General features: G+C 54.1%; 7 protein-coding genes across 7 annotated transcripts; 5 read left to right on the top strand and 2 right to left on the bottom strand.

The window, feature by feature from the left end:
- Nucleotides 1–192: 192 nt before the first annotated feature.
- On the top strand, nucleotides 193–1,218 carry JN550_010126 (uncharacterized protein; the record flags this gene model as incomplete). Its single annotated transcript, XM_049308345.1, has 3 exons — nucleotides 193–241; nucleotides 543–907; nucleotides 1,033–1,218. 3 exons carry the CDS (start codon nucleotides 193–195, stop codon nucleotides 1,216–1,218), a joined length of 600 nt encoding a protein of 199 aa, XP_049167866.1.
- Nucleotides 1,219–1,756: 538 nt separating this feature from the next.
- JN550_010125 (uncharacterized protein) lies at nucleotides 1,757–3,028 on the bottom strand (the record flags this gene model as incomplete). Its single annotated transcript, XM_049308344.1, has 1 exon — nucleotides 1,757–3,028. One exon carries the CDS (start codon nucleotides 3,026–3,028, stop codon nucleotides 1,757–1,759), a length of 1,272 nt encoding a protein of 423 aa, XP_049167865.1.
- An 819-nt stretch (nucleotides 3,029–3,847) lies between these two features.
- Nucleotides 3,848–5,066, top strand: JN550_010124 (uncharacterized protein; the record flags this gene model as incomplete). Its single annotated transcript, XM_049308343.1, has 5 exons — nucleotides 3,848–3,854; nucleotides 3,946–4,008; nucleotides 4,148–4,242; nucleotides 4,324–4,551; nucleotides 4,680–5,066. The coding sequence occupies 5 exons, from the start codon at nucleotides 3,848–3,850 to the stop codon at nucleotides 5,064–5,066; spliced, it is 780 nt and encodes a 259-aa protein (XP_049167864.1).
- Nucleotides 5,067–7,043: 1,977 nt separating this feature from the next.
- Nucleotides 7,044–7,790, top strand: JN550_010123 (uncharacterized protein; the record flags this gene model as incomplete). Its single annotated transcript, XM_049308342.1, has 3 exons — nucleotides 7,044–7,348; nucleotides 7,415–7,580; nucleotides 7,653–7,790. 3 exons carry the CDS (start codon nucleotides 7,044–7,046, stop codon nucleotides 7,788–7,790), a joined length of 609 nt encoding a protein of 202 aa, XP_049167863.1.
- A 2,771-nt stretch (nucleotides 7,791–10,561) lies between these two features.
- Nucleotides 10,562–11,335, top strand: JN550_010122 (uncharacterized protein; the record flags this gene model as incomplete). Its single annotated transcript, XM_049308341.1, has 1 exon — nucleotides 10,562–11,335. One exon carries the CDS (start codon nucleotides 10,562–10,564, stop codon nucleotides 11,333–11,335), a length of 774 nt encoding a protein of 257 aa, XP_049167862.1.
- A 2,916-nt stretch (nucleotides 11,336–14,251) lies between these two features.
- On the bottom strand, nucleotides 14,252–16,537 carry JN550_010121 (uncharacterized protein; the record flags this gene model as incomplete). Its single annotated transcript, XM_049308340.1, has 3 exons — nucleotides 14,252–16,026; nucleotides 16,086–16,404; nucleotides 16,475–16,537. The coding sequence occupies 3 exons, from the start codon at nucleotides 16,535–16,537 to the stop codon at nucleotides 14,252–14,254; spliced, it is 2,157 nt and encodes a 718-aa protein (XP_049167861.1).
- Nucleotides 16,538–23,375: 6,838 nt separating this feature from the next.
- JN550_010120 (uncharacterized protein) lies at nucleotides 23,376–25,997 on the top strand (the record flags this gene model as incomplete). Its single annotated transcript, XM_049308339.1, has 6 exons — nucleotides 23,376–23,583; nucleotides 23,680–24,756; nucleotides 24,810–24,945; nucleotides 25,000–25,106; nucleotides 25,163–25,557; nucleotides 25,614–25,997. 6 exons carry the CDS (start codon nucleotides 23,376–23,378, stop codon nucleotides 25,995–25,997), a joined length of 2,307 nt encoding a protein of 768 aa, XP_049167860.1.
- Between the last annotated feature and the right edge of the window lie 44 nt (nucleotides 25,998–26,041).

Raw genomic sequence — 26,041 nt, 5'->3', positions numbered from 1 at the left:
GCGCTATCAAAACGAACATGCAATTTGCCCATGCGGATTTCCTGACCACACCACAATCACATTGATGAACTCTCGTCGAGCGCCGGCGCGAGGACAAGGTATCTGACCAGCCTCTGACAAGCTCCGAGCACACATAAATCTGCGCAAAAACATCAAACGACGAAGAAGGGCCACGGGCAACAGAACAACACAATGACCCGCGTGGCAGTCTACAGCGTGGCGCTGGGCGTCTTCGTTGCTGGTACGTCATCGTCCGCCGTGCTCCTTAGCGGTTGCACGAAACACCCCCCCTCACTCGCGATGTTCGATGGCGGCGACCCGAGCTGCTGGCAACCTCACGCTCGCATCTACAGAACACAGGGCGCATCTCTTCATGCTGCAACTTTCTGCGTTTCTACAGTGTCTTCTGCGTGATGGACGCCCGGGGTCTCGACCCCTAGTGTCCAACAAGCATCATGCGATGCGATAGACAGAAACCTCCACCAACGAACCATGCTTTATGCAACGGAACTACCATGCTGACCGTCTCCCCTCTGCGACAGCTACGATATTGACAATCGTGTCGATCCTGACGCCGAACTGGCTGAACTACGAGATCCGCAGCGCCAACACGGACAAGACGTTCAAGCACACGCTGGGCCTGCACCAGCTGTGCTCGTCGGCCAGCGAGCCCGCCTGCCGCCCCTACCCGACCGACGACGAGTGCAAGGATGATGCCTTCTTCTGCTCCATGTGGCGCAGCTCCGGCTTCCTCATGTCGTTCGCGACCATCGTCGAGCTCGCCACCCTGGTCTCGTTCCTCGTCGTCATGGCCGGCGGCAAGTACAAGCGCGAGGACGGCTGGAAGCTGATCGGCGGCCTGCTCCTGGCGGATGCCGTGGTCGAGTTCGCCGGAATGGGCCTCGTGGTACGTGCCCCTTCTGCCCACGCGCCTGTGTTCCCCTTTCCACACAGTCTATATCCTTGTTATAAGGCCGAGTTTGTCTCTTTCCTACCAGATCCCGGCAACTAACATATCCGTTCCCCTACTAGGCTTACCTCTTCAACCACGACGAGCAGTTTGCCGTTCCCGGCTGGGGTCTTGGCTGGTCGTGGATTCTGTGTACCATCAGTGCTACCGTTTCGGTGCTGGTCGCAGCGAGTCTCGCCGCCTCCGCCTGGGTCCTCCCTCCGGAAGACGACTACGAGTACTTGGAGGATCCAGTTAATGACATTTAATGCCGTGCCGCACCCCGTGATGTGCGTGCAGATCACGACGTTTCTCCTTCACTTTAGATGGGGTTCCCCGTGGAGGTGGACCTTGAGGGTTTCTGGCTTTTGAGTGGTTCACGAGATATTTCAAGGCCTACCGGTTTGCATCTTCCTCAGTACACGATAAATAGGATTTCGGCGTTTTAAGGATCTTGACGGACCAGTGGACGTTTCTGCCTTTGGTGCAATTTTCAGCGGCCATTGCATAATGATTCCCATGTGAAAGGGCACGGGGATTATGGCGGTGTTATGGATACGACCAGTCAGCAGCACAGTTATAATAGAGGATTTACCGTAGTCATGTTTAAATCAGTGACAAGGCGCGCGTTGGGGTTAGGATCGCAGGGACTATCTCAATTCGACGACACAGTCAGATGTTTTGGGCATTTGCTGATCGACCGACCAGATTGTATTCCTGAGGAGATTCCATCTATTTTAGATCATGCTCAAGGGGTATCCTCCATATGCAACCAGCCACCTGCAGTGCAAAAAGACAAGTTATCTTTTATTCGTCATCCTCTTCGCTCGAGTCGTCTTCCGAGTCAGACCCGGAGGACGACGAACTGCTCGACGACGATGTGTCAGCTTCGTCGCGCGCAGGGTCGACCTCCATAGCGTCCTCATCATCTGAGTCCTCCGAGGAGCTATCGCTGCCGCTGCTGCTGGTGTCGTCGTCCGAGTCCGAGTCGTCGGACGAGGAACTGCTGTCGTCGTCGATCTCGGCCGTGCGCACCTTCTTCCTCCTTATCCTGCGCTGGGTGCCGTCGTTGAGCTTGACTCGCTTGTCCCCGTCGTCGGCCGCCGGTCCGGGCTCGCCCGCGGCCTGCGACGACGTGCTCTCGGGCTCCTGCTCGGTGGCCGTGGCGCTGCTGGACGTCGTGTCGGACTCTTCGCTCTCCGAGAGCTCCTCCAGGACGACCTCGGCGCGCATGCGCTTGACGACCCTCCGCTGCATCTCCATGTCGGTGGTGCGCAGCACATACTCGACCTCCTCGAACCTCCTCTTCTCGGGGGTCCGGCCTTCGCGGAGGAAGCCGGCTATGATCTCATCGTACTCCTTCTGCTTCCTCTCGGCGACGTCTTTCGACGAGGATGAGAAGGCATCGGCGCCCTGCTCCATGTCCTTCTGCCTGATGTCGCCGGCGCTCTCCTGCAGCCGTTTCCGGACGTAGCCCTTCAGCGGCTTGATGTACTCGTAGAAGATGTTGATGTCGACGGCGGGGATGGTGGTCTCGTCGGCAAAGACGTACTCGAGCAGCCTCGTCTGGTGGTTCTTGTTGAACTTCCACGAGTCCCGGGCGGCGTGCCACTGGCGCAGGTAGTCCAGGGCCGACTGCAGGTTGACCGAGTTCTGCTTGGTGGGCAGGGCCTTGACGGGCTTCTTGGCGTCGGCCTTCTGCTTCGGTTTGCGCGGGGGCTTCTTGCCGTTTGTCGCGGGGGCCGGGGAGGACAGCTCGACGGGCTCGGCAGCAAACGAGACGGACTTGGGAGTCTTTGTGCCCGGGGTGCCTGCGTCGTCGCGGCGTGCCCTCTTCGCGGAGTGATCGAGGGCTGGGGCGGCCGAAGGTTTTCTTTTGGTTGTAGCGCTAACTCTGTCTTGGGAAGCAGCAGCTGAGCGCGGTGCTGGGCTCGAGAGGGTGGAGGACGGAGGAGCAGCAGCAGCAGCAGCAGCAGCAGCGCCGGGCTGTTGGGCGGCGGCGTGGCTCTCTGTTTGGCTGTCGGATGCCTTGAGCTTCAGACCCAATCGCTTCCACGCCGGGACGGCGGCGGACGACATGGCGAGACAGAGGGAGAGCGGGAGGGAGTAGAGCAGAGTAGGCGAATGAGATCGAGGGCAGGGGAACGGCAGAATGCACGAGAATAATGCAGACTGTCTAATGAGGACTTGCGGTGCCCACAGCGGCCGTGTTTCTCCAATGCCAGCAGCGCAGTGACACGTTGGGCAGTATTGCGGTCCCAAGAGCCGAGTCAATGCCAATCAGATGCAGTGAGGCTTCCCAAATTTCTGCCGGATCTTATCGCGATAGCAGATCGTCAATTGAACCTAGAGAAAAGATTATAATTATTGGGGACCCAGAGCCCCACCCTGCCTACCGTGTCCCACGCAGCCACAGAGCAGAGGTCTCCAGCCTCGGGGGCGGCTCGGGACAGCATCCCTCCGGCCTCTGGGGGTTGAGCCTCCTTCTGTGGCTGTGTGGCTGAAGGGGAGGTACGGGGTACGTGTGGCCCAGCAGGTGGCCCAGCAGGTGCCGAGCAGGTGCCTGCGCTGTAAACTCAGCGGCAGAGTGACTTCCAAGGTTAGGCCCAGGTCCAGCTCCAGTTAGGTACCACCTGCTGTAGCTTGCTTTGCTTCTAGGCAAGCTCCCAGCAACGCGTCCACAGCAGCTCAGATCCCCCCCAAACCCCAAGGCTGAAGCAAGCTCCATAACCGCCTCGCCTGCCAACGACGTCGTTTCCATCTCGTCCTCCCGTCACTCAGTCACCACACCACAGCGCGCCCATCTAGTCTCGCCGAGTCCATCTCTGAGATTCCCGAACACCACCACCCGCTGCTACTCCGTTTCCCCTCCTTCGTGTCCGCCCAGCTACCGTCAAGATGTCGGGTAAGCCAGCCAGATGAGCGGCCTCCCCCCAAGCTCTCAGCTCCTCCCTCGACGCTCCGTCCTGATGCTAACCACCAATGCGCCAACACAGGCAGTGCGGGATTCGACCGACACATCACCATCTTCTCCGAGCAGGGCAGACTGTACCAAGTCGGTATGTGACATTCGGGCCTACTGCGACGACGACATGGGCATGGCAGACATGACGTGTTACTCGGCCCCCGTCGGATGCGGGAAGGGTCGGTCGCAGAGACAGCGAGCGTATGTCGGCTGACACGAGTTTCTCAACACAGAATATGCATTCAAGGCAATCACAGCGGCGAACATCATGTCGATAGGCGTCCGCGGCAAGGACTGCGCAGTAGTCCTGTCCCAGAAGAAGGTCCCCGTACGTGCATCCACACCCGCCATGAGGTCATCACCACAGGCCTCGACCACCCATCCCCCACCGTGCGGCTGAAGCTGATAGATAGCCCGCCTCCAGGACAAGCTGATCGACCCCAGCTCCGTATCCCACATCTTCCAGATCTCCCCGTCCGTTGGCTGCGTCATGACCGGCTCCATTGCCGATGCCCGTGCCTTTTCACAGCGTGCCCAGGGCGAGGCTGCTGAGTTCAGATACAAGTACGGATACGAGATGCCTTGCGATGTCTTGGCAAAGAGGCTGGCCAACATCAGCCAGGTCTACACCCAGAGAGTGAGTACAGCATCGAACCCAAAGATATCTCCTCTCGTTGCTTAGCTTGCATCCCCCCCCCCCCCCCCCCCCCCCCCCCCCCCCGGCCAACCCGGCGAGCCAACCCCCTCGCTGACATCTAATATTAGGCCTACATGAGACCGTATGGCGTAGCGACGACCTTGATATCCCTGGACGCTGAGCTTGGCCCCCAACTGTTCAAGTGCGACCCGGCTGGCTACTACGTCGGCTACAAGGGCACGGCTGCAGGTCCCAAGCAGCAGGAGGCGCTCAATCATCTCGAGAAGAAGCTCAAGAACAAGGATCATGCAGAAGGCACGTGGGAGGATGTCGTGGAACTGGCCATCACCACGCTCAGCACCGTCCTCAGCATGGACTTCAAGAAGGGCGAGATCGAGATTGGCATCGTCGGAGGCCCCCGCGCCGACGGCAAGGAAGGTCCCAACCCCGGTTTCAGGACCCTGACGGAAGACGAGATCGATGAGAGATTACAGGCTATTGCTGAGAAGGACTAAATGCGGGTAAACGGTTGCGGCGCAAGGCTGGTGGTAGTCGGTCCGCTGACTAGACCAGGGACATGTATTTTGCTGATCCCTTTTTTTGGCAGCATTGTATGGAGGCTGTGTGGCACATCTCGACGTGCTTTCCAATCCTCGTGTGACACTAGATACTCTACGATATCCCAATAGACTTGGTCTCTGAGTAGAGTCGGAGGGAGCCAAAAACATGTTTCTGCGCGCACAGCCAGCCAAGGCTACTGGAAAGCTGAGGGAGGCATCGGGCCGTTCGTTCCTTGTTCAGCCTCAGAAAACGTGGCTTTATGACAATGATGGTGCAACACATAAGACGCAGAGCACATGGGTGCTTCCCATGCATCCCCATCTCTCAGCCTTCCGCACCCTGCATATGCACATTATAGGGCAGTAGGGCGGGCATAGGGCGGTCAATGGGAAGCCAGCTTGGTGACGTCGCGCCCTGGGTGAGAGCCTGACACATCTTGTGCAAAAAGCCAATGATGTGGGCTCGCCCGAGTGTCACATCTCAAGATACCCGTCGGGCCCTTTTGGACCTGTGAGACTGGTCACTTCTTTCTCAGCCGGGAGATGTTGGCTCGTGTCTTAGCGCAGGCTGGCGCAGTTGTCGATACCATACAAGCTGACAACCCATGAACTCGGGACTCAGACGTCACGGCTCTCCCTTGACAGCAGTTACCAATGCTTGTATGAGCGACGGGCGCAAAACCGATGTCGAGCTGATAGAGGCTGGGCCACTTTGTCCTGATGGGGCTCCCTAATGCGCGCTGCTGGCTCCAAAATATTTCAATTCAGCTGCGCCCACACTGCGGTCTAGGGTCGTTCTGGCCCGTCATTGGCCGGCTGTCTCAATTGATTCTGACACTCCACATACTGGCAGCACTTTCTGTTCGGCTCGCCTGACAACCTTTTCCCCTTTGGGAGTAAGCTATGCTCGTGGCGCTGCTGAACTCTCGTCTACTCTTCCCCTCTAAGCGACCCATCCCCCCCAGCTGGCAGTCGACGTCGAGAGGCTCTCTCCTCACCATCGGTCGCTGCCGGGAGTAGACTTTGCTGTGCAGTTTGCTGGGTCCAACCATTCGACGTCGGGTCCATCGATGCCAAGGGCGGTCACAGGGGGCCGGCCTGCTCCATGACGCTACGGCGGGAGGTTGATATGCATGCTGTTGGTCCCGGCAGCCTCTGGCGAGGCAGACTGGGGTGATTCTGTGCCTGCAGGTCACCTCCAGGCGTACCGGGGGGGACTCTCCCTTGGGGGAACTATTCTGGTGGACCAATAGACCCATCGCACAGCTCCTCCAGGATGTCCCAGGTTTGAGCTTGCACGCGGCCGTCAGGGTTCTGAGATCGTGATAATATTTCCGATTCGATGGACGGGGGTCTGTTCGGCATGTCAGGGTAGATGGTAGCTGACGATGATGTATGTCTCTCCTCTCGCCAGCATAGGGCCGGTTCCTAGTCCGCCAGCAACAGCAACTATGATCCGCAAAACGGGCTGCCGGAAGTTGCACTTTGCTTTCCTAGCTTCATATCGTGAACGTCTTCTGTATCTTGCGTTCGTGACAAATCCAAAGTAGTTCAAGAGTCCGTTTGTACAAAAGCCTCCCGAATTCGCCGCCCAGGATGGAGGCTGTTCTACTATCTCGGTACTCGCCATCCACGAGATTCACCAATCCCAAGCAGCACCTCTGCCGCTCATTGCCCCTTTCGTTCTTGACAAGCAAGCCTTCATTTCACTACTCGCCATTCGTTCGGCCCTCTTTGATAGTTGGGTCGCAAGCGAGCTTTCATTCTACTGCCGGGCCGTTAGACTAGTACGTCTTCCGACCACGAGTCATTGCCACCATATAATCGACTGGATCCCCGTCTTCAAGGGCTTGAAAGAAACTCGCTAGATCATGGACGGATGTAAGTCACAGCACCAGAAGGGATCTGCAATCTTGATGCCACATCCGGACTATGGAAACCTCCTCCCCTATATCGCTCCCCGAGGATGCGCCCCAAACCCCTCTGACCATCGCCGCAGTAAACGAGTATCGAACGGCAAGAGTAGCGGAAGTATTAGAGGACTTCCGCACACTGCAATATTACATCGCAGCAGCGCCTTCTGAACCGTACAACTCTGAGGACTTTTACACGGAGGGCTGGGCCGCCCTGCGGCAGTGCGCAATGGATGGACAGCACATCCTCAACTGCGCCGCAGACACGACCGTCCCGGAGACTTCGGGCGGCGAGGATGAGCAGCAGAAGGCCGAGTTGAAGCAGTACGTATTGTCTCGGATACAAACATGCAAAACATGGTGGAGCCCGACTAACAACCCTCCGCCTAGGGTGCTCCTCGACGCCTATGCTCGCCGACACGAAGCACAGAAAATCTACCTACGTCAAGCCGCAGCACAGAGATGGATCGAATACCGAGAGCAGGTTCTCCAGGGACATCGACCTAGTTCGTCTCACCGAAGGCAGCTGCGGGCCTGCGACGACCAACTGCGTAATGTATGATGAACACTCCATCTTGACTCCATCTGGGCCCTGGCGTCTGGACATTACAACTAACACAGCATCCAGGAACTACAACAAGTCACGGACGACACGATCTACCAATCGCTCCGAAACTCTGATGCCACCATGGGCCGCTGGACGGCAGAGGACCCGAGCCTGCGCGCTGTGCAGCGCTGGGTGCGCTCGCGACCTCAAACTACTTAATCAGCCCTCCCCCGAGGGGACGGGCGGCTTCCCCCGTAATTGCGTAATACACAACCTGTGGGCATCGCGAGCCGATCCCGCAATATTGATACGGCACAACGACACACACGACATCACGGGAGCAAGGGACACGAGAATAAAAGGATTATGCGTTTTAGGATACCCCCCCCCTATTCGGCCTCGGACACAGCACGGAAAGGCACCGAATCTGCGCTTATACGGACGGGATGAGCGGGAAAAAAGCGTTTCGATTCTTGTACATTACTTGGGGCCATATATTTTACATCTTCCTTTCTACGGGACACTAGATCCAGGAGGAGATCTAGGAAAATGGAGGAAGCTAGAGCGAACGGAGATAACATAGATGTCTGGAGCTGGGCTCGGCAACGTTTCGCCTTGTACATACCATAGGATAACTATTGTACATAGATTCAAATGCCACGCGGACACTGCAACAGCAGTCACTCTCATTGTTCTGTTTACACAGCAGAGCATCGCAAACGAATCGCCCTGTTCAAGCGACACGAATTGTTCGCTGATATCATGGACTCGATGCTCCTCTAGCTTAAACTCTGACGCCTCGTCCAGTCCAAATTGTCATGGAGTCAGGCCACTTTCTTGCTGCAGTAGCCCTAAGCCGTTGAGTCCAGCAACACTCGACGTTACCGGAATCTGTTCTAGAGTGAGTGAGAAGTGCTGGCTTGGAAATGGGCCCCGTCGGTGTTCCTCGGTATTCGATATTCGCACGTGGCATGCCGAAAATGACAGGGCTATCGGGCCACATCTGCCGTGCCCATTCTGACAAGACATATGACCAAGAAGGTAGATACCGGCGAAGCATTGCCTGGTGGAGGATGACGACGACGTTGGACGGGCCTGCTCAGCTGGGCTAGTATTGAAGCTAGGGACGATGCCGCCGGTGATAGGCTGCGCCGGCCCTGTGACCACCAGATACAAGCCGAACTAGGCGTGCGCCGTCGCCCCGGCCTCCGCGAGCTAGGGAGAGGCTGATGAACTGCTCATACCCACTGCCATGTGCGCCGTGGGACGCCGGCCCGGAACTGAGTTCTGAAACTGTAGCTAGATCGTCGGCTCAGTCGCTCCTGGGCTCAGGCTCTGTGGGGTCTCCCTCCCGATACGACCCGATTTGGCGTCAGGCTAGAAGGGCTGAAGTGCTGTCCAGAAGACGGCATGGAAGGGGAACGAGATTGTGGTTTGACAAGTAAACTTACTCCGCGCTCTGTGGTTGTCGGGATGTGGGACAAGGTTGACTAACGGCGGGGCCCCTGACACGTGAAGAGCCAAAGAAGCGTTGAGTGAAGGCTAACATAACTGGCTGGCATTGGCAATAATAGCTCTTTCAAATGACAGTTGCTGGGGGCTTTAGAACTATACAATCAAGTGGCTTCCTTCCGTCCTTGCCCAGAAATTGCCGGCCTTAGAGTTTTGCCAAGTCATCTGCATGTTCCTCTTGACTACCTAAAAGTTAGTGTTGAGATGTTCGCGCTGGATCGTGGGTTGTTCTGCTTGCCGGCAACGTCAAATCAACCGGCAGCGCTAGTCGGATGACCATCACGTTATAAAAAGGTTAAATACAGGGTCTCCAGGCGTCAAGAGCTGAACCCCCAGTTAGCTGGCCGTTATTTGCCAATCTAGCTGTGGGGTTCCGCTCAGCGGAGCGTGTAATGAGGCCGAGCAAACTTCGTGATCGACGGCTACGGCATTTCTATAGACTGTTGAAAATTCTTTAGAGGCTTCACGGCAATCTCTCGTATAGCGTAACCCCGCTGACTGGACAGCAGGCAAGTGCTAGAGTACGTAACAGCTCGACCAAAACCCAGGCATATCACACATGGTGAAGCATGCCTATCCTGTCTGCAAAAACAAGGGTACAGGGATATGGACAACATGTCGCCGTCGGTGGCTCCCCCAGACTCATTTCTTCATTAAAATGCATATCTTCTCCCGACGCCTATTTTGCGTGTCGGAAGTAGGCGTACCTATCAATCGCTCTGTTTGATGGCCATCAACGGAGTAGACGTACATAATAGGGCGCTTAGTTCTTTGCGAGAGCCGGGGATCCACGTTTGGGTCCGGACGAATCCCTCCCTGGACGCAGATCTCGCGCCCGGAGCCGAACGTGTTTCTGTACTGCCATCGACTATCAACCCGAATAGCGGAACGGCATGTCGCCAATGCAGGTAAAATAAATGAGGCCTCGATATTGGAAGAAGCTGTAGTTTGCAGTTAACAACAGTGGGCAACTCCGAAGTTAATCCGGATCTGGCTGGGATCGACCCCACTCCAAAAATGGCATCGTGATATGCGGCCGTCCGATGTAAAATTCCTTCGCTTCAACAGCCGATTAGATCTGCAATCTGGGTGCCGTGGACCATCCGTCGAAGCGACGTGCCTCATCCACTCCCTAGGAATCGACGGCGATATCGTCGGCGGCCGCCTGAAGTACCCAAGAAATTGGTATCCCGGCAACGCGGCGATCCTTTGGTAAGTTTCAAGTAATTCAGTCAGCACACAACCCACACACACATACCCGCCGTCTTCTTTGCATCCAGCGGCTTTTCGCCCCATAGCGCATTGGATTCACTCGGATGGCGGAGAAGGATTGTCGTCCTTTCAGCCAACTTCGTATCTGGACCTCGTCTTACTGTGGCGGATGCAGACTTTTGGCCTGGACCACATCACACTCGCTCTCTTCCATCTCTCTCCCTCCACCTGATCAAGTGTGAGACGGCTCGCCTCATCCCTCGGATATGGCAGCGTGCAAAGACTGCGAGGAGCCGCTCCTCCTGGAGGTTGAGGATGACGAGACTGGCCAGACCCAGTCCATACCCGACGATCTAGAACTGCCTTGCGGCTGCCACTATCACTGGCAGTGCCTCCTAGACCAAGCAGCCGAGGTTGCCATGTCTCTCAAATGCCCGGCTTGTCAGAGCCAGATAGCCGCAAACTCGGCGGGGCCCTCGGTGACGAATCCTTTTCTTCACACCACGCCTAGTGCGAAGATTCTGACAAGATATCACAATGAGGGTGGTCTGCAGGAGAGCCTTGACATCCTGCCCTCTATCACCGAAGAGGCCTACCTGGCAGCGAATCCCGAAGCTCGTCCAGCCCGTGCCTACCACGTGATGTGCAGCGAGGGCGATGTCGGTGGTATCGTGGAGTTGCTGCGGGATGTAGAACAAGGCGACGGAGATGAGCCTTCCATGAACCCAATGCAGCTGCTGCGATACCAGGACCCTCTCAGCGGCTCTAAAAGCGGTCTACACCTGGCCGTTGAAAAGGCGCAAGAAGAGGTCCTATGGCTGTTGCTGTGGTTGGCGTCTCCTCTGCCTACTGACGTGTTTCCCGCAGCTGCGGTTGAGGCGGCACAGTCGATGGGGCTTCAACGTCCAAGCACAGGACGTGCGGACGACATTCGCCTGCTTCAAGATGACCGCGGTCGGACAGCGGAGTCCATCGCCACCGAGATGGATGGCATTTGGTCAATGGTGGTGCAGGCTGGCGCGCTTCATCCAGGCGTTTGAACTTGAGACTTCACCGCCTACTTTGCAAAGAGAGTCAGATCCCGAATTGGTGTCTTGGGCCGATGAGTATACTGGGCAGAGTGGTGCTGCACCCCGGTACATCCCGGATACTTCCAGTCTAGTTGCAATGATGACTTGCATTAAGCGTGCGTTCGCTGGACATGGCCTACTACGAGCCTAAACCATTCATACATCCCACTGGCATATAGACCCTGATGACTCAAATTGACTCTACTCATACCGAATGTAGAGAGATGACAAAAGAAAAAAAGATCAAACCTTTAATTATTCTCAGGTGATGCACCAGCGTTCTTCCCTACTGTGACCCAAACCAAACAAGTGAGGTAACAAATACTGGCCAAGCAATCGGGAGGGGAGAAGGACAATAAGAGTCAAGTGCCCGCCCTCGACAGCCTACCCTAGGTGGCTATCTATTTGGTGCAGCGAGAGTGTTATTCATTGTTTCTCATCCACGGCCGCCTATCAGGCGAGCGAATCACAGGTCTGATTGGCTGATTTCTGGAAACATTTTCTGCTGCACCCTCGTCACACTGGCTGTTTCCGTCTCATCGCAATCGTCCAATCTTGTCGTCCAAACGGCCCTTTAACCAAAGCAGCCTACAGAACAACTTCCTCCTGATCCTGGGCTCGGGTTCGTGCACCAGCTACCCTTGCTCCACACCTGCATACGCTTTGATCGCCCCGGACATACCCCTGCTCCCGGCCCCTGGTCATGAAGGACCGCCATGGGCAGATTTCCGCATATTCCGTGGCCGGGAGGGTGGTGTGGGGCCACCGGCCTAGTATACTCTCGTCCACCTCAACCGCATCACAGTGGCTGGCTATGTCCTCCTCCCTCCGCCGACTCCCATGAGCCCCGCGCCCGGACGTGTGTGTCTGTGTGTTTGGATTCTGTCAATCTAGTGCGGCATGCATAATTTTAGAATGCAAGAAGCTTTCTGTGAAGCTAGAAATGGAGCTTGAAGGGTCTCGGCGAAGTCATAGCACCTCGAAGCTAACCCCCCATCCCACCACTCAGAAACGCCGCTGTCTTGCCGGACTAGACACAAGCTGGAGCACCGGCCGTGGGTTAGGCATCGTGAGCTGGCACACATGCACGTTGCGCACGAGGCCGGCCTGCATGAGTATACTAGTCAGAGTTACAGAGGCGTGACCTGAACGGTGGATCGGTTGTAGAGATGAGGATAGAATAAGCAACAGAATGTCACCGTGACCATGCGAATGTGTCTAGAAGAATCCAATCCGAGATATGCCGTAACCCTTCCTAGTCCTACAGACCTATCCAGGTACTTTTCGGCCGAGTCAGACAGACGCACGCACACACGTCCCTCGTCATATATGTTGCAAGGTGCAGACTCTGGGCGATGTAGAGAGTATAGTGGTTGCAGGAAGGGTGAGAAACCGTGGTGGATTGAATACGGAGTGACCGATGTCAAGGAGGATAATGAGGGGCTCTGAGGACCCTCTGTCACAGCCGGTGGAGGGGAAGTCATGATAAAGTTGGCATAGCGAATCGGCCATGCTTGATGCTCTGGGTGCGCTATGGAGAACGGTTCCGAGGAGGGCAGGTAGCTCAATCAAAGTCAATCACTTCCCGGGCCTTGGCCACGATAGAGTTTCGGGTTTGCCAGTCAGCAGCCCTGCTTCCTCCTCCCCCACCACGCGGCCCCCCTGGAAGAGGACGGCAAAGGAGGAGCAAGCAGCAAGCATGGCATAGGAACGATAATTGACGCTGCGCCTTGCTGCGTTACGGGCGGAGCATTAGAGTGTGACGAAAGTGCATGGCAGTAGGGGTCCCCCTCGTCTCTTTGCCATTCCAATGTTCTGTGTGTGTGGGTATAAGCTTATCCGCCAAGAAACGGCGCGGTGATGAGATGAGATCAGATGAGATCCTGTGAGTGCTTCTGACCTGGTGTCATCGTTTATGGCCCCGGCCAGGCCTTCCTAGAGGATCTGGTATTGCGAGCTCCACTTCCGTGGTCCTCCAAGGGTTTCTCCTCAGCTCTGGCTGTCAACAATCTCTAGAATGCCAAGTTCAGACTCTTGTATGTAGTATTCTCATCTAGCTCGGTTACGTAGATAAGGTGAAGTATGGCCTTGCCGAGGTGAACGTGCTGAGTCGTGAAATGGAGCTGGCTTTGACAGAATGCATCGTTTGATATTTGCAATTGTTGAAAAGTTTCTTGTGTATAGCATGAATTGACAGTGAATGGCTTGAATCTTAAACAAGAAGCAAAATCAACTAATCCGTCATGCTTTTCTATAGCCCCCTATAGCATGTTCGCTATCCTTTCCCATTGTACAACTAAACGTCCCTTTCCCTCCACTTGTGCAAATCAGCGAGCTGCCACCGCGCAATTTGATGTAAAATGGAATCAATATCCCCAACCCCCGTCCAAATTTCAAATCCAATAATAGAGAGTGAGAATACATATGTAAGAATGTTGACTCGGCCTTGTAGGGCGGTTGATAAGCATACCAGGCGCACTGGGGTATCTCTGGTCGGCCGTTATTCGTAGATGAGGTACAATTACACGATAATTCCAACGCCAGACGTAAGGAAAGTGATACAAAAGAGGGGGCAAAAAAGAACGCCTGGAGGAAAAATGCCAAAGACAGAATGACGGAACAATTGGAAATAGCCGTTTTCTATGCTGAACATGTTTAAAAAAAAATAAGAGAAAGCAGGTAAATGGACCACACAGCCCTGTACTAGAAAATTTGTAGAAAGAATGGAATCGAAGGATTTCGCTGATGCAAATGAATGTGGCCGTAAATCGTGGTAAGCGGTGACTTCGTAAAAAGAATGTAGGTCGAAAGTTGCGTTAAAGCGACGATAGTGTTGACAGAAGACACGGGATCAATAGGAAAAGAAATGGTGGAAGGGTAGCATATTTATGCAACAGAAACGGGTGTAGGTTGAAAGACGGCCGCTGTAAGAAAGACGTCGCCTTCGTTGCTGGGAGCGTCTTTCATTGGGGGTGTGGGTGCGGGCGGTGTCACGGGCGGCGTTTTGGTCGTATCCACTGGTCTGCCATTCAAAACCTCATGGCTCTGGGCACGGTGCAGCTCTCGCCTCTTTTCAAGAGGAAGCTCGACCTGGACTGGCTCGGGGGTTTGCCGCCCAGCCCCGCTGAGTTTCGTGAACTCACTCTCGACATCGGCCAGCAGAGCATAAACGTCGCTGTCGGCGTAAATGCGGATGCTTTCCATCCGCTGCAGAGCAGACTGACGTTCAGAGACTTTGTCGTCCAGGTCCAGGCCGGCGGTATCCTCAGATGGCACCTCTGGAATAACTGACGGCACGCGGGCGACGACTCGTTGGGGGGATGGTGATGGAGATTGCGCATGAAGTTGGGCCTCGGCCTTGGTCGGGCTTCGTGGAGGTGTAGATACCTCGATGTGGCTATCGAGTGCGCGAACACCCATGGCTTGCTGAAGCGATTCACTAGCCCCGACGATGTCTGACGGGATCGACAATGTAGCAGCAGCAGCGACGTGTTCGAGAAGTTTCTGTCGAACGCGAGTGCGGCGGTTCTCGGCATGCTCAAGCTTGGTGACCCAGTCATCGATAGATGCGTCCAACTCGGCCAAAGCCTCTTCCTGTTTGAGCATGGAGTCGTAGCTGAACTTGGCCACTCGGGGTGACCGGAGGTACTGACAGATGCGTGAATGGAGGTTTCGGCGGCCCGCCCTCAGGGAAGTGTATGTTCGTCTAAGATAATCCGTACGCTCGTCGAGATGACGAAGCTCCTTGGAGAGGCTCTCCACATCATCTTTCTTCAGCACTTCAAATCTGGTGGCCTGACCAAGGGCTTGCTTCTGCAGGTAGGATATCTCACTCTGGTCCAACATCGACGTTGCCTCACTGGGCTTCCAACCTTGAGGTAGTTGTTCGAATGCGCGACGCTCAGCACTCTTGCTTCTCTTGGACCCGGTACGTCGCAGTGATACGCCGACAGGAGTGCCATCAACCCTCTTTCGAGGACGCCCGCGCTCCATGATACTGCCCGTATCTGACTGGTTTCTTCGGTGTGAGAAGGCCGTACCACTACGGATCGGCATATCTGACTCGGTCCTATAAGACATGGCGGTGGCACTTCTTGGAATCTCTGGTTCTGCCTTTGGTGTCGACATAGTATCCGAGTTATTCGCCTGCGGTGTTGCATTTGGTGTGCTGTTGACATATTTCTCCCAAGGCCGAGGAGACTCGCGAGACTCCAACGGGGCTGAGATCGGGGTCGGCAAGGTTGAGCTGGTTACAGCAGACTTCGGCGTAGTCGTGTAGGCTGAGCTTGACAGAGGCGTGAAGGGCGTGAAAGGCGTGCGCATCTTGGGCGACTCGTCGTTCTTTGCAGAGCGGTTGCCGGGTTCGGGTGTGCTCCCAGACCGTAAACGACTGAGGGAAAGCTGACGAGCTAGTCGAGGGAGGCTGTTGTTCTGTATTGGTATTACCAAGGGAGCCAGACTCTTTGGAGACATTGGTTGAACAGGTGCTGCTCCTCTCGACTTTTGAGGGTCGATAACCGCGTTCGGCTTCTTCGTTTCAGCATTCTCGTTGCAAGTATCTTGAGTATATGACATGGACTCGGCAAGATTGTGTTGACGCAAGGTATTGACCGGCGAGCTAATGGATCGCTCATGTAGAGCTGGGCGTCCCGGGATAGTGGCTAATTCCCATTAGTGACACTTCATTCACCTATATTGTCAGTCAAGACGTTGAACCTACGCGAGTCCATGGCAACTTCCTGCACCGTAGTCATGGGGCCCAACTCCGGTACGCTAACTTTTCTCCTGCGGATGAGATTGTGCTCTTTGATTCTCAGACGTAGTCCACTTGATTTTTCAGTCTTATCTGACTTGTCACCAGCTTGTCCCATAGCCAAGGCAAACGCTTGCTCGGGATCGAGCTGCTTCCCAGCAGTCACCGGAGGAAGCTGCTTTTCCCTCGGGAATAGTTGGTACTTCCTGGTTTCGGGGTGCTGCATCCTCCAGGTGTATGGCTTCTTCTCACTGGAAGAGCTGATGGATGAGTTGATAGAGGCCAGCTGCACAGCATGGGTTGGTAAGCTTTGGCTGTATGAGAAGGTCAGAGAAGCCGGGACGAGAAACACTCACCGAGTCCGTAGAGGCCTGTTGCTTTGCTATATAGCCTCGGAGGTCTCCATCGGCATCAAGCATGCAGCTAACTATATGGGCCATTGGACCTGGGAACCCTGACTTTTGAAGAGAACGGGGCAGGTCACGGTCAATGCCGCTTATGGGCCAGGAAACAGGTTTAAAGAACCAAGAAACGATGATAGGTCGGATGATATAAGAAGCGAGACCATAGGTTTTGTACTAGCAACGACGAGCGTCTCAAGGCACGGGAGACGAAAAGGTGAGCTCCTGCTTGGTCCTCTCTGTGTGACATGAATATATGCAAACACTTAAGAGAAGTTGCCGCCAGTCATAATGATGGGCATATAGGGTGCCAGGCAAGAGAGAAACACAAGGGAGGAACCGCTTCAAGGTTGGGATCACCGGGGTCTTGTACGCTGTAACCGACGCAGAGGAGAAGGATGATATGTACATTTCTTGGGCCGCCCCGTAACTAGGCACGGAGCTTTCTACCTGTGAGGACGTTGACGAGCAGCCCTCGAGTGGCGTCTCGAGACAAAGCGAAGCCTGGCGCTGCATGCTCCCACGAGCGGTGGTACTCACAGCACCAGTACGTACTCTCGGCTACGAGGGCAAAATAGTAAGTGGTGCATCCCATGGTCGGTCTGTGGCTGGCATGAAATGTGAGCACAGATGTCGTAGTGGCAGCTAGGATCGGAGGAGCTTACGACAAGAGGAATAGAACGGCAGGGAGGAGGTCCAAAGCTGCATGGGAGCAGGGATACTGAAACCGCTTGAGCCCTGAGCAGGGTTGCTGCCTTTCTAAATCCAGCCCCACTAGATGCTACGCTACAACCCCAGAGGCTTGACATGCCCGATACAAGGATGCAATGGGAAACTCCTGGTCGATAGCGGAAGCTCGCTATTCCTGTCGCAAGGCAATGGGGCCGTTTGATACAGCCCAAGATGCAGGTCTCTTGTTGGGGTTCTTGGGCCTTCTGGTAACAGCCGTATTATGGCAGCCTGCGTTCGGCAGCCGCCCGCTGAGCATGCTCCCGCTCGGGATCGAGTGCCAGTCTTTCGCCGATGGCAAAGATGCAGTGTATTTCACCATGCGAAACTGATGCCGCTTGGACCGAGCGCGTCGAAAGTAGGCGGACCCTGCGCAGTAGTCTTATATAATGTAATAGATTGAGACCACTTCTTTTCGCAAGCGAAGGACGGGCGGCCGGTAGGGCGGGGCAAGGGTTTCCTGGTCCGCACTGCTGTTGCCGCTACAGCAGTTTCGGGCAGTATAACTACAGACTTTGGAACTTGGCACACTCTCAGTACCCTGAAGCTAGTAACTGTAGCTAATTCCTTGTTCAGTGGAGTCCACCAAGTTAGGGGATGGTGCAACTGGCTGTGCTGTGTACCATGGTAAGAGCTTGCAACCTTGGTGAGCCACCAGACCCCCCAACAGACATGTCACAAGGCTCCCTCAAATCTACTGCGTGACGGGGCATCTCCAGGACGTGACCCGACAGCCACCGTATGTTCACAACATACCTAGGTGACTATCCTAATTGTAGTGCCGTCCCATGACTCGAGTATACCATTAAACATCACATCGACAGGCAATTGAGCAGAGTTTTGACAGGTGGAAAGAAGGTTCGTTGACATAGAAATAGAGTTCACCTGACAGCTCGCTTTCGAACCTTGGGAGATCCAACAGAACGGTGCTTGCATTGCTTTGGATTTCGACTTGGGTAGTTGGTGCATTGAGGCAGTAGCTCGTGCTTGGAATCTGTGATCGACCTAACCTCATGCTCTACTCAAGCCCACGCCGATCCCCCAGCGCCTTGACAACGAGGCGCCTAAGTGTGGACATGGACCACCAACAGAGAGCCGCCTCAGCAGGCTTAGTGAAGCATGGCGATGATCACTGTATGCCGATCATCCATAGACTTGATGTTGATGGGCATTCGCAAAACTGCATCCGTCGCCAGAAGCCCGTTTTCCAGACTGCACTAGAAGCGCAATTCTGCAGTTGTCACATCCAAGTCCCGAACCCTAGACAAGGGTACGGAGAATTTCCCTCGTGGCATAAAGAAACAATCCAGTTTTCAGCTGATAACTATGGTTCGCATGGATGATGTGTCCAAGGTCAGGGGGTCTGAGACTTGGAAGGCGAAATCCTAGTTAGTCGAGCTCACCTGTAACAAGATTCACACTATGACATACTGAATGTGTGCAAGCAGTTCTCGGCTGAGATATAGAGTCACTGTGGCAATCTGTACTGCATTGGTACCGGCCCAGTGTTGCAGGTGACGCTCACCAAGGTACAGACATGCAACGCAGTCACACAATGATGTCAAATCAACTATCATAAGACATGGGCAAAGAATACCAACGGAGCATCCTCAAGAGCTTTGGCTTTCGTGCCAACATCGTCACTGACAATCAGTATACATAGTAACCCCTCGCAACAGGCCCTGTCCGGGTCCTGAATTTACGCTATTAGGCTAGAAGCTCGAGAGGTACTAGTCACTGATGACTCCAATCAGCCCAATCAGCAAAATTGGTAGCTTTCAAAGGTGCGTCGTCCGATGCACGTTGCCTTGACAGCAAGGTTGCTGCAGTTGAGGATGATGATGATAAGCAGCAATCGGTATCTTTGATGTCTTGGCACCTGTGAAATCTGCCGGCTACCCGGGTGGATTTCATTACATGCGAAGAACTACTTGATCGAGTGGCCTTCGAAGTGTGCTCAGACTTGGAGGATTACCGTGCTTCTGAAGGTGGTGTTGCGGGGCTCAAGTAGTCGGCGACTCTAATTTGGAGCCGGTTGACCCCTCCAAATTGTCAGGGATATGCCGCCTTACTATAATCGCAACATCGATCGGGAATATCTGGGGAGGACAAAGCTGCACCAGGCTGTTTCGAGCTCAAGCTCACGGCACTCATAGCATCGTGAAGCACCGAGTAGATGCTAACGACTCAAGGTACGGTGCCAAAAGAAAAAGAAGACTTGATAGACTATACTTGACGTTAGACTTTGGTGGTGTACATGGTACACAGCTCAGTACATTCGCTTCTCCAGCTTCCACTGATCAACCCACCATCTCCGTCTGAGAATAAACTCTAGGTGCTGCCATAGGCCAGTATCAAGCCTAGTTCTCTGCCTGTAACACAAACAGGATGAATCCCTCTCAGCAAATCCTTCTACGCAACCCGTGGCATACATTTTTCCGCCTCGTTGGCTGATCGTGGCAACATGTCAAACTTGCCGCCTTGTGGGAGCTGTCTTCTGCTTATCATTGCAATCCTGCTATCTTCTCATTAATATGGCTTTGTTCTCAAACGATAGACTGTGTCATCGCCGACCCCAGAGTCTTGTCATCACGCCGTCCCCCACGCCTGCGGGTCAGCCTGTTGAAGAGATCTACAATCTGAACCTGGTACGACGACAAGAGGTTGCATCGCACTTGGGAAACCCGGCTGCAACCAAGCCTATTATCATTTATCGCACAGCGCTTCTGCCGCATGTCTCTCTTAGATAACACTCAGATAGCGTAACGTTTATCTCGAGTCATGTCACACCGCTCTCGTGGTGGAGACATCAAGCACTGTTTGGGCGACCATGTTACACATTCTGCTGGCGCAATTTGACTGAGAGAACCGAAGATTGGTGATGCTCACAGACTCAACCTCGTTCTCGCGATCGCGGCAGTTGCTGAGCTGTGCATCCTTGCCAAACACACGTGGGTTCCACCTCCTGCAACATGACTCTGGACCATAGAACGAGCCAAAGCATTTAGAGGTACGTTTGGAAATGATGACAATTGATTGTTTTATGTCGAGGTAGCGGCGCTGCCAATGTGGATAGCTGTGAGTAATGTGTGGCAGGGGCCATGAACTCATCTAGCTAAAAGGAATTGGGCAAAGCCGGGTGTCTTTCAATCCCTGGTTTGTCTATGTACATAGTAGCAAAACGGGATGCAATCTAGCTGACCCCTTCCAACTCGGCTCCTGCATCTTGCACCATCGTTCCTGCAGAAAGCGGGTGAGCTCGCAGAAGGATCACTAGTACTACTGTAGGCTACCCGCTCGACGTGAAGCAGCATCACCCTTCTCAACGCTCTCCTCGATCGCTTGTAAGCCCTTGATATTGCGGAGCACTCTTGAAAACGCCTGATACAGACTGAAGCAAGCAGTCTCGAAGCCAATTTTGCCATCCTAGACGCTGTACTACTTAAGAGAAGCCGTCTATGATCACCCCGCTTCTCCTGGCAGGGGCGAAGCTGGGATAAAATCTCGCCTATGCCGCGATCTCGCGAATCCTCGAGGAATCAACCCTTACGATCCCACATTATAGGCGTGGCTCACCCTTGTCACGAGCTAAGGGTCCCGGGGCAAAACTCAGGGTGGCCTATCGGCATTGAACCGCACTCCACCGAAGCAGGCGGGCGTAAAACAGACCCCTCGACTTTGACTCTGAACCCTCTAGAACCACCCTGGCTATTCCACCGGAATGGTACCTTCGGACGTTTTGAAAACCCTGGGTCACTGCACGGCCCATGGGCACGTCGATGATGGAAGTGGCAGACGAAATGACAGTTTCATGGCATCGCTTTACCCAAAATGGTCATCTCATCGTAAAATAGGAGTATGGCCATTAGCCTTTTGCAAACGTGAATAGCGACGATTTCCCCCTTTCTTTTTCAGTTGAGAACAGCTTCGTCACCTTTCTCGACCAGTTGTAAGTTAGGTACAACGGCGTGGGGCGTAAACAGTCTAGACTTTCGCAGGTTTCAGGCTCATTGCCCAATGGCGCACGAGCACCTCGGCACACTTATACCGGGTAGGCTGGCGAGACGTTGCGGCGGGAGCTTTGGACACTAAAACGAAAAATCTTGGTATTGCTTAATCCATCCACCCACCCACGATGCAGCTGCCGACTTCCCATAGTGTATCACTGCAAGAGTAAACTCTATATGTGGTATGTTGTGTCGGATTATAGGATGTACCAACAGCGGTGTCAATCAGGTAGAACTTCAGATCAGCTCAGTCAGTCTCGTATTATCCCGAGCCGCACGAGTCATCACTTGATCACTTGACGCTAACAATCCTATCTTACGTGCAACGGTGATATGAACGGCTGTGCTAGGCGCGATGGCTTCACTTTGGCCCCTGCGCCTCGCAAGTTCTAGCTGACCACACAATGAGCCGCTCCATATCGCTTAATAAATTTAGACGGTCCCAATCGTGGATGCCCTATCAAGCCTATCCAAGCTTCTCGGGCACCATACTCGAAACTCCGTAGAAGGTTCCATTGTCTCGTGGCTCCGACACTAAAACTGCGCTAAGGTTAACCTTGCCGAGCTCTCGGAAACTAGCTTGTGTCTGCTTGGGACGGAGGAGCTGAGTACCCCTAGCAGGCCTCGGGATGGCTTAGATCAGTCGCCATCAAATGTTCTCGGCGATGACTGCTAAAAACGAACAAAACCGCTCCCGAGCAGCTGAACATCCAGACAATCCAGGCTTGCTGAGTCTTTTGGTCAGCATTACCAACAGGATTCGGCCGAGAGGGCAGCCCCGATCACATTGGTGCGTGATGCGGCAATGAGTCTCAAGTGACGAAAGAGCGGTAACCATGTTCCCCTCGTACAGAGAGTGACATATGGGCGAGAAGCCTCACGGGATATCTAGGTACAGAGACATTGTCCTACGCTTCAAGAGCATTGAAAGCCACCGTAGTGACCTCTTACGGCTTGCCAGTGCCAGGGGTCGGCCGTTGTTATCAAGAACACCGTTGTGATTTGCAACGGTTTCGCTCAGATCTGCAATCCTTATGCAGACATTAGCACGATCACGCGGGGTCTTCTAGAGCTACTGCACCTAGCCAGAGAGGAAACTTAATACTCTGTATTATAGGCTCTAGCATTGAATGACATCCGCAACCAATTTGCCCGACTTACATACATTCACAGCAATCGACAAGGCTCTAGGTCGCATTATCTACACTTCCAATTTCCCAAGGCCTACGAGCTAACACTTGTTGAGCTCATGGAAACCGACGCTGCACACCGAATTTGCCATAGTCTTTGTCGCTATCGGAAATGGGTCTGAGGGCGTGCCTCTGAAATGTGAGCAATCACTAGGAGAGGCAAAGAGGCTAAGCAAAACACTCTGCATCGTGGGAGCTAAGACATGCGCTCACCTGCATGTTTCATGCAAGGCACCGTCTGTTCTGATCTGACCAGCGCCCACTTCGAGATGGAAATAGCATATCGTTCCCCGACAGAGTGGTGCTTTGTTCCTAGAGTGTCATCCACGAACAATCACAATCTCTGAGACACTACCAAAAGCGGCTTGCGGGTCCCCCGGTAACAGGTTCCTGGTGTAGCTGGGTAACATTGTGACGATGCAAGACCAGGGATGGGGAAGCATGCTAGGTACTTCACACTTTGCGTACGCATCTGCAGACGGGCACTGCGTCTGCGTCGAGTGGTAGACTGGCTGACTGGTCGGGTCACAACACCAGAAGCAATTCGTGCACAAGCAGGGCACAGCTCAGTCACCAGGACACCTGTTGTAGCCGAGGCCGTTGTGAGAGGGTCCCCTGGAGGAGAATTTTCATCCAAACTCCGGAGTTCGGTACACTAATATCGCTCATCGCAGGCATCCCGTCCTTTTTCGCGACAAGTACGAGAAGCCCCCACACCTGGTCTGCTCGACCGTTGGTCTCGGCCCTTGTCAGGGAAGCTGTTACGAGAGCCAGGCTTGCCGGTTTGCCTGGCCCCAAGTCTCCCGTAGGGTATGGTAAGCCATTGTGGTGATGATCGTTTCAGCAGCGGTTGGCGACGTCCTCATATTAACGAATATACATGGATCTGCTGCAGAATGACGGAGAGCAACCAAGAAAAGCCCCAAGCTTATGGGGAGGAGTCTGTTTCTCCCAGGAAGCCCGAAACGTCCAGCCTCCTCATCGGATGACGGCAATCCGACAGAAATAAGGCCATCCCCGCCATCAGCTGTTGCCAGCTGTGCGCTGCGCTCCATCCCCACTACCAGTGGATGTCGGCCACACTTCAACCGCCTCCATCATAAACACAGTCTTCGTCCGCTAGACGGTGTTTCACTTAGTGAGTCATATAGGAACTACTTCTCAGAAAATAGACGAACCATCGTATCTCTAGTGAAATCGTATCGTGAAAGATGAGATGAAACGTTGGCTCTAGGTGTTAAGCTGTGTGGCTTTGCACCAGCGCACCGGCGGCGGCAAGCCACGGCTCTGGTGGAACTTCGGGAACTTACAGCTAGCCGCATCTGGAAGGACTTCAACGACTCGACTTCAATGTGGGCAAGCAGCAAGCAAAAAGTGCTGCGTGCAGAAGAGGGGATGCGTCTCAACACGAAAGGCAGTGTTTTCTTCAAGAGCATCCAGATCACCATACGGAGCCCGTCGTTTCAGACAGCCACAAGCTCCCATCGCAAGCTATTCTCTTCCAGTGCAAGGAAAATGGCGCCTCGTGACCCCAACACGCTGGCCAACTATGGTGCCTGGTTGACGAAGCATACGACGGTCAACTTCCGTGTCAACTTCGAGAAGCAGCGTCTCGAGGGCTCCGTCACTCTCGACCTGGAGTCTCTGACTGACAAGGAGAGCAAGGAGATCATCCTGGATACCAACCAGCTCCATGTCTCGTCCGTCAAGCTGAATGCTTCGGACTCGTCGTGGCAGCTGAAGGACAAGGTTGAGCCGTATGGCTCTCCTCTTCACGTCTCAGTGCCTGATGGTGCGTCTAAGGGTGAGATTGTCAAGGTGGACATCGCCATAGAGACGACTGGGCATTGTACGGGCCTGCAGTGGATGTCACCGGCTCAAACCGGGAACAAGAAGCACCCCTATGTCTACTCGCAATGCCAGGCCATCTTAGCCCGATCTATCTTCCCCTGCCAAGACACGCCTGATGTGAAGTCTACTTTCACCTTCAACATCACGTCGCCTCTGCCTGTGGTGGCTAGTGGTGTTCCCGTGCCTTCAGACACCAGCGGCGAGGGAGACAAGCTGTTCAAGTTTGAACAGAAAGTGCCCATCCCCTCGTATCTTTTCGCACTAGCTTCGGGCGACCTGGAAACGGCACGCATCGGTAAGAACTCGGTTGTAGCTGCTGGCCCAGAGGCGATCAAGGCGGCAAAATGGGAGCTCGAGGATGATATGGATAAGTTCCTCGACGTTGCGCAGAAGCTCGTCTTTGAATACCAATGGGGAGAGTACAATGTATTGGTACTGCCGCCTAGCTTTGCCTATGGAGGTAAATTCATAGCTTTGTACAAGACCATTCACACGGATGCTGACCGGTAGTAGGTATGGAGAACCCTATCTTCACCTTCGCGACGCCTACCATCATCAGTGGCGATCGCCAGAACGTCGATGTCATTGCACATGAGCTCAGTCACAGCTGGAGTGGCAATCTCGTGACGAGCTGCAGCTGGGAGCACTTGTAAGTCGGGTGGCCCAGAGGAGAGTTATGCATTGAGAACTGACCTCCTTCTAGCTGGCTTAACGAAGGATGGACTACTTACTTGGAGCGACGTATTGGTGCAGCCCTTCACGGAGGTCCCCAATTCGATTTTTCTGCAATCATCGGTTGGAAAGCTCTGGGTATGTCTTCGTTCTTAGCTCCGCCAAATACCTTTGGGTCCCTAACATTCTTGCAGAGGATACCGTGAGCCGGTTTGGAGCGGACCATGAGTTCACGAAACTTATCATCAGCCACAAAGGTGTGGACCCTGAAGATGCCTTCAGCACTGTACCTTACGAGAAGGGATTCCACTTCCTCTGGTACCTGGACAGACTTGTAGGGCGCGAGCACTTCGATAAGTTCATCCCCCATTACTTCAACACATGGGCTCGCAAGAGTCTGGACTCCTTTGAGTTCAAGCAGACCTTCCTGGATTTCTTCAACTCTTACGGCAATGCGGAAATCAAAGAGAAGATTGCTCAGATTCCGTGGGAAGAGCGCTTCTACAAGCCTGGCTTGCCGCCAAAACCCGACTTTGACACATCGTACGTGGACAGCTGCCTAGCTCTGGCTGAGAAGTGGAAGCAACACGTGAGTGAATTTGCCGTTCCCATTGTGTGCCAAATCATGAGATTGACATCTTCTAGGACTACAAACCCAGCCCCAAGGACATTGAGTCCTTTACAGCCAACCAAACCCTGGTTTTCCTTAACAAGGTTGAAGACTTGTCTCCAGCACTTTCCCCAGAGCGATCGCACTTGCTTGGCTCCACCTACGGCATCAGCTCCTCGAAGAATGTCGAGCTGAAGTCAGCTTACTACTCCATTGCTCTCAAAACCGGTGACAGATCTGAGTTCCCCGGAATCGTCGAGCTGCTGGGTAGCGTGGGCAGAATGAAGTTCGTGCGTCCTCTATACAGGGGGTTGGTTGCTCTAGACAGAGATCTGGCTGTAAAGACCTTTGAGAAGAACAAGAGCTTCTACCCATCGACGACGAAGGGACAAGTGGCGAAGGACTTGGGCTTGGCTTAAAAGCAAGGCAGTAAAACTTGTTTGTCTGAGAGCATGGAATGCCG

This window comes from Neoarthrinium moseri (assembly GCF_022829205.1).
Source record: "Neoarthrinium moseri strain CBS 164.80 chromosome Unknown scaffold50_Wmoseri_CBS_16480, whole genome shotgun sequence".
Classification (NCBI taxonomy): Eukaryota; Fungi; Ascomycota; class Sordariomycetes; order Amphisphaeriales; family Apiosporaceae; genus Neoarthrinium; species Neoarthrinium moseri.
This window is presented reverse-complemented; position numbering and strand designations above follow the sequence as displayed.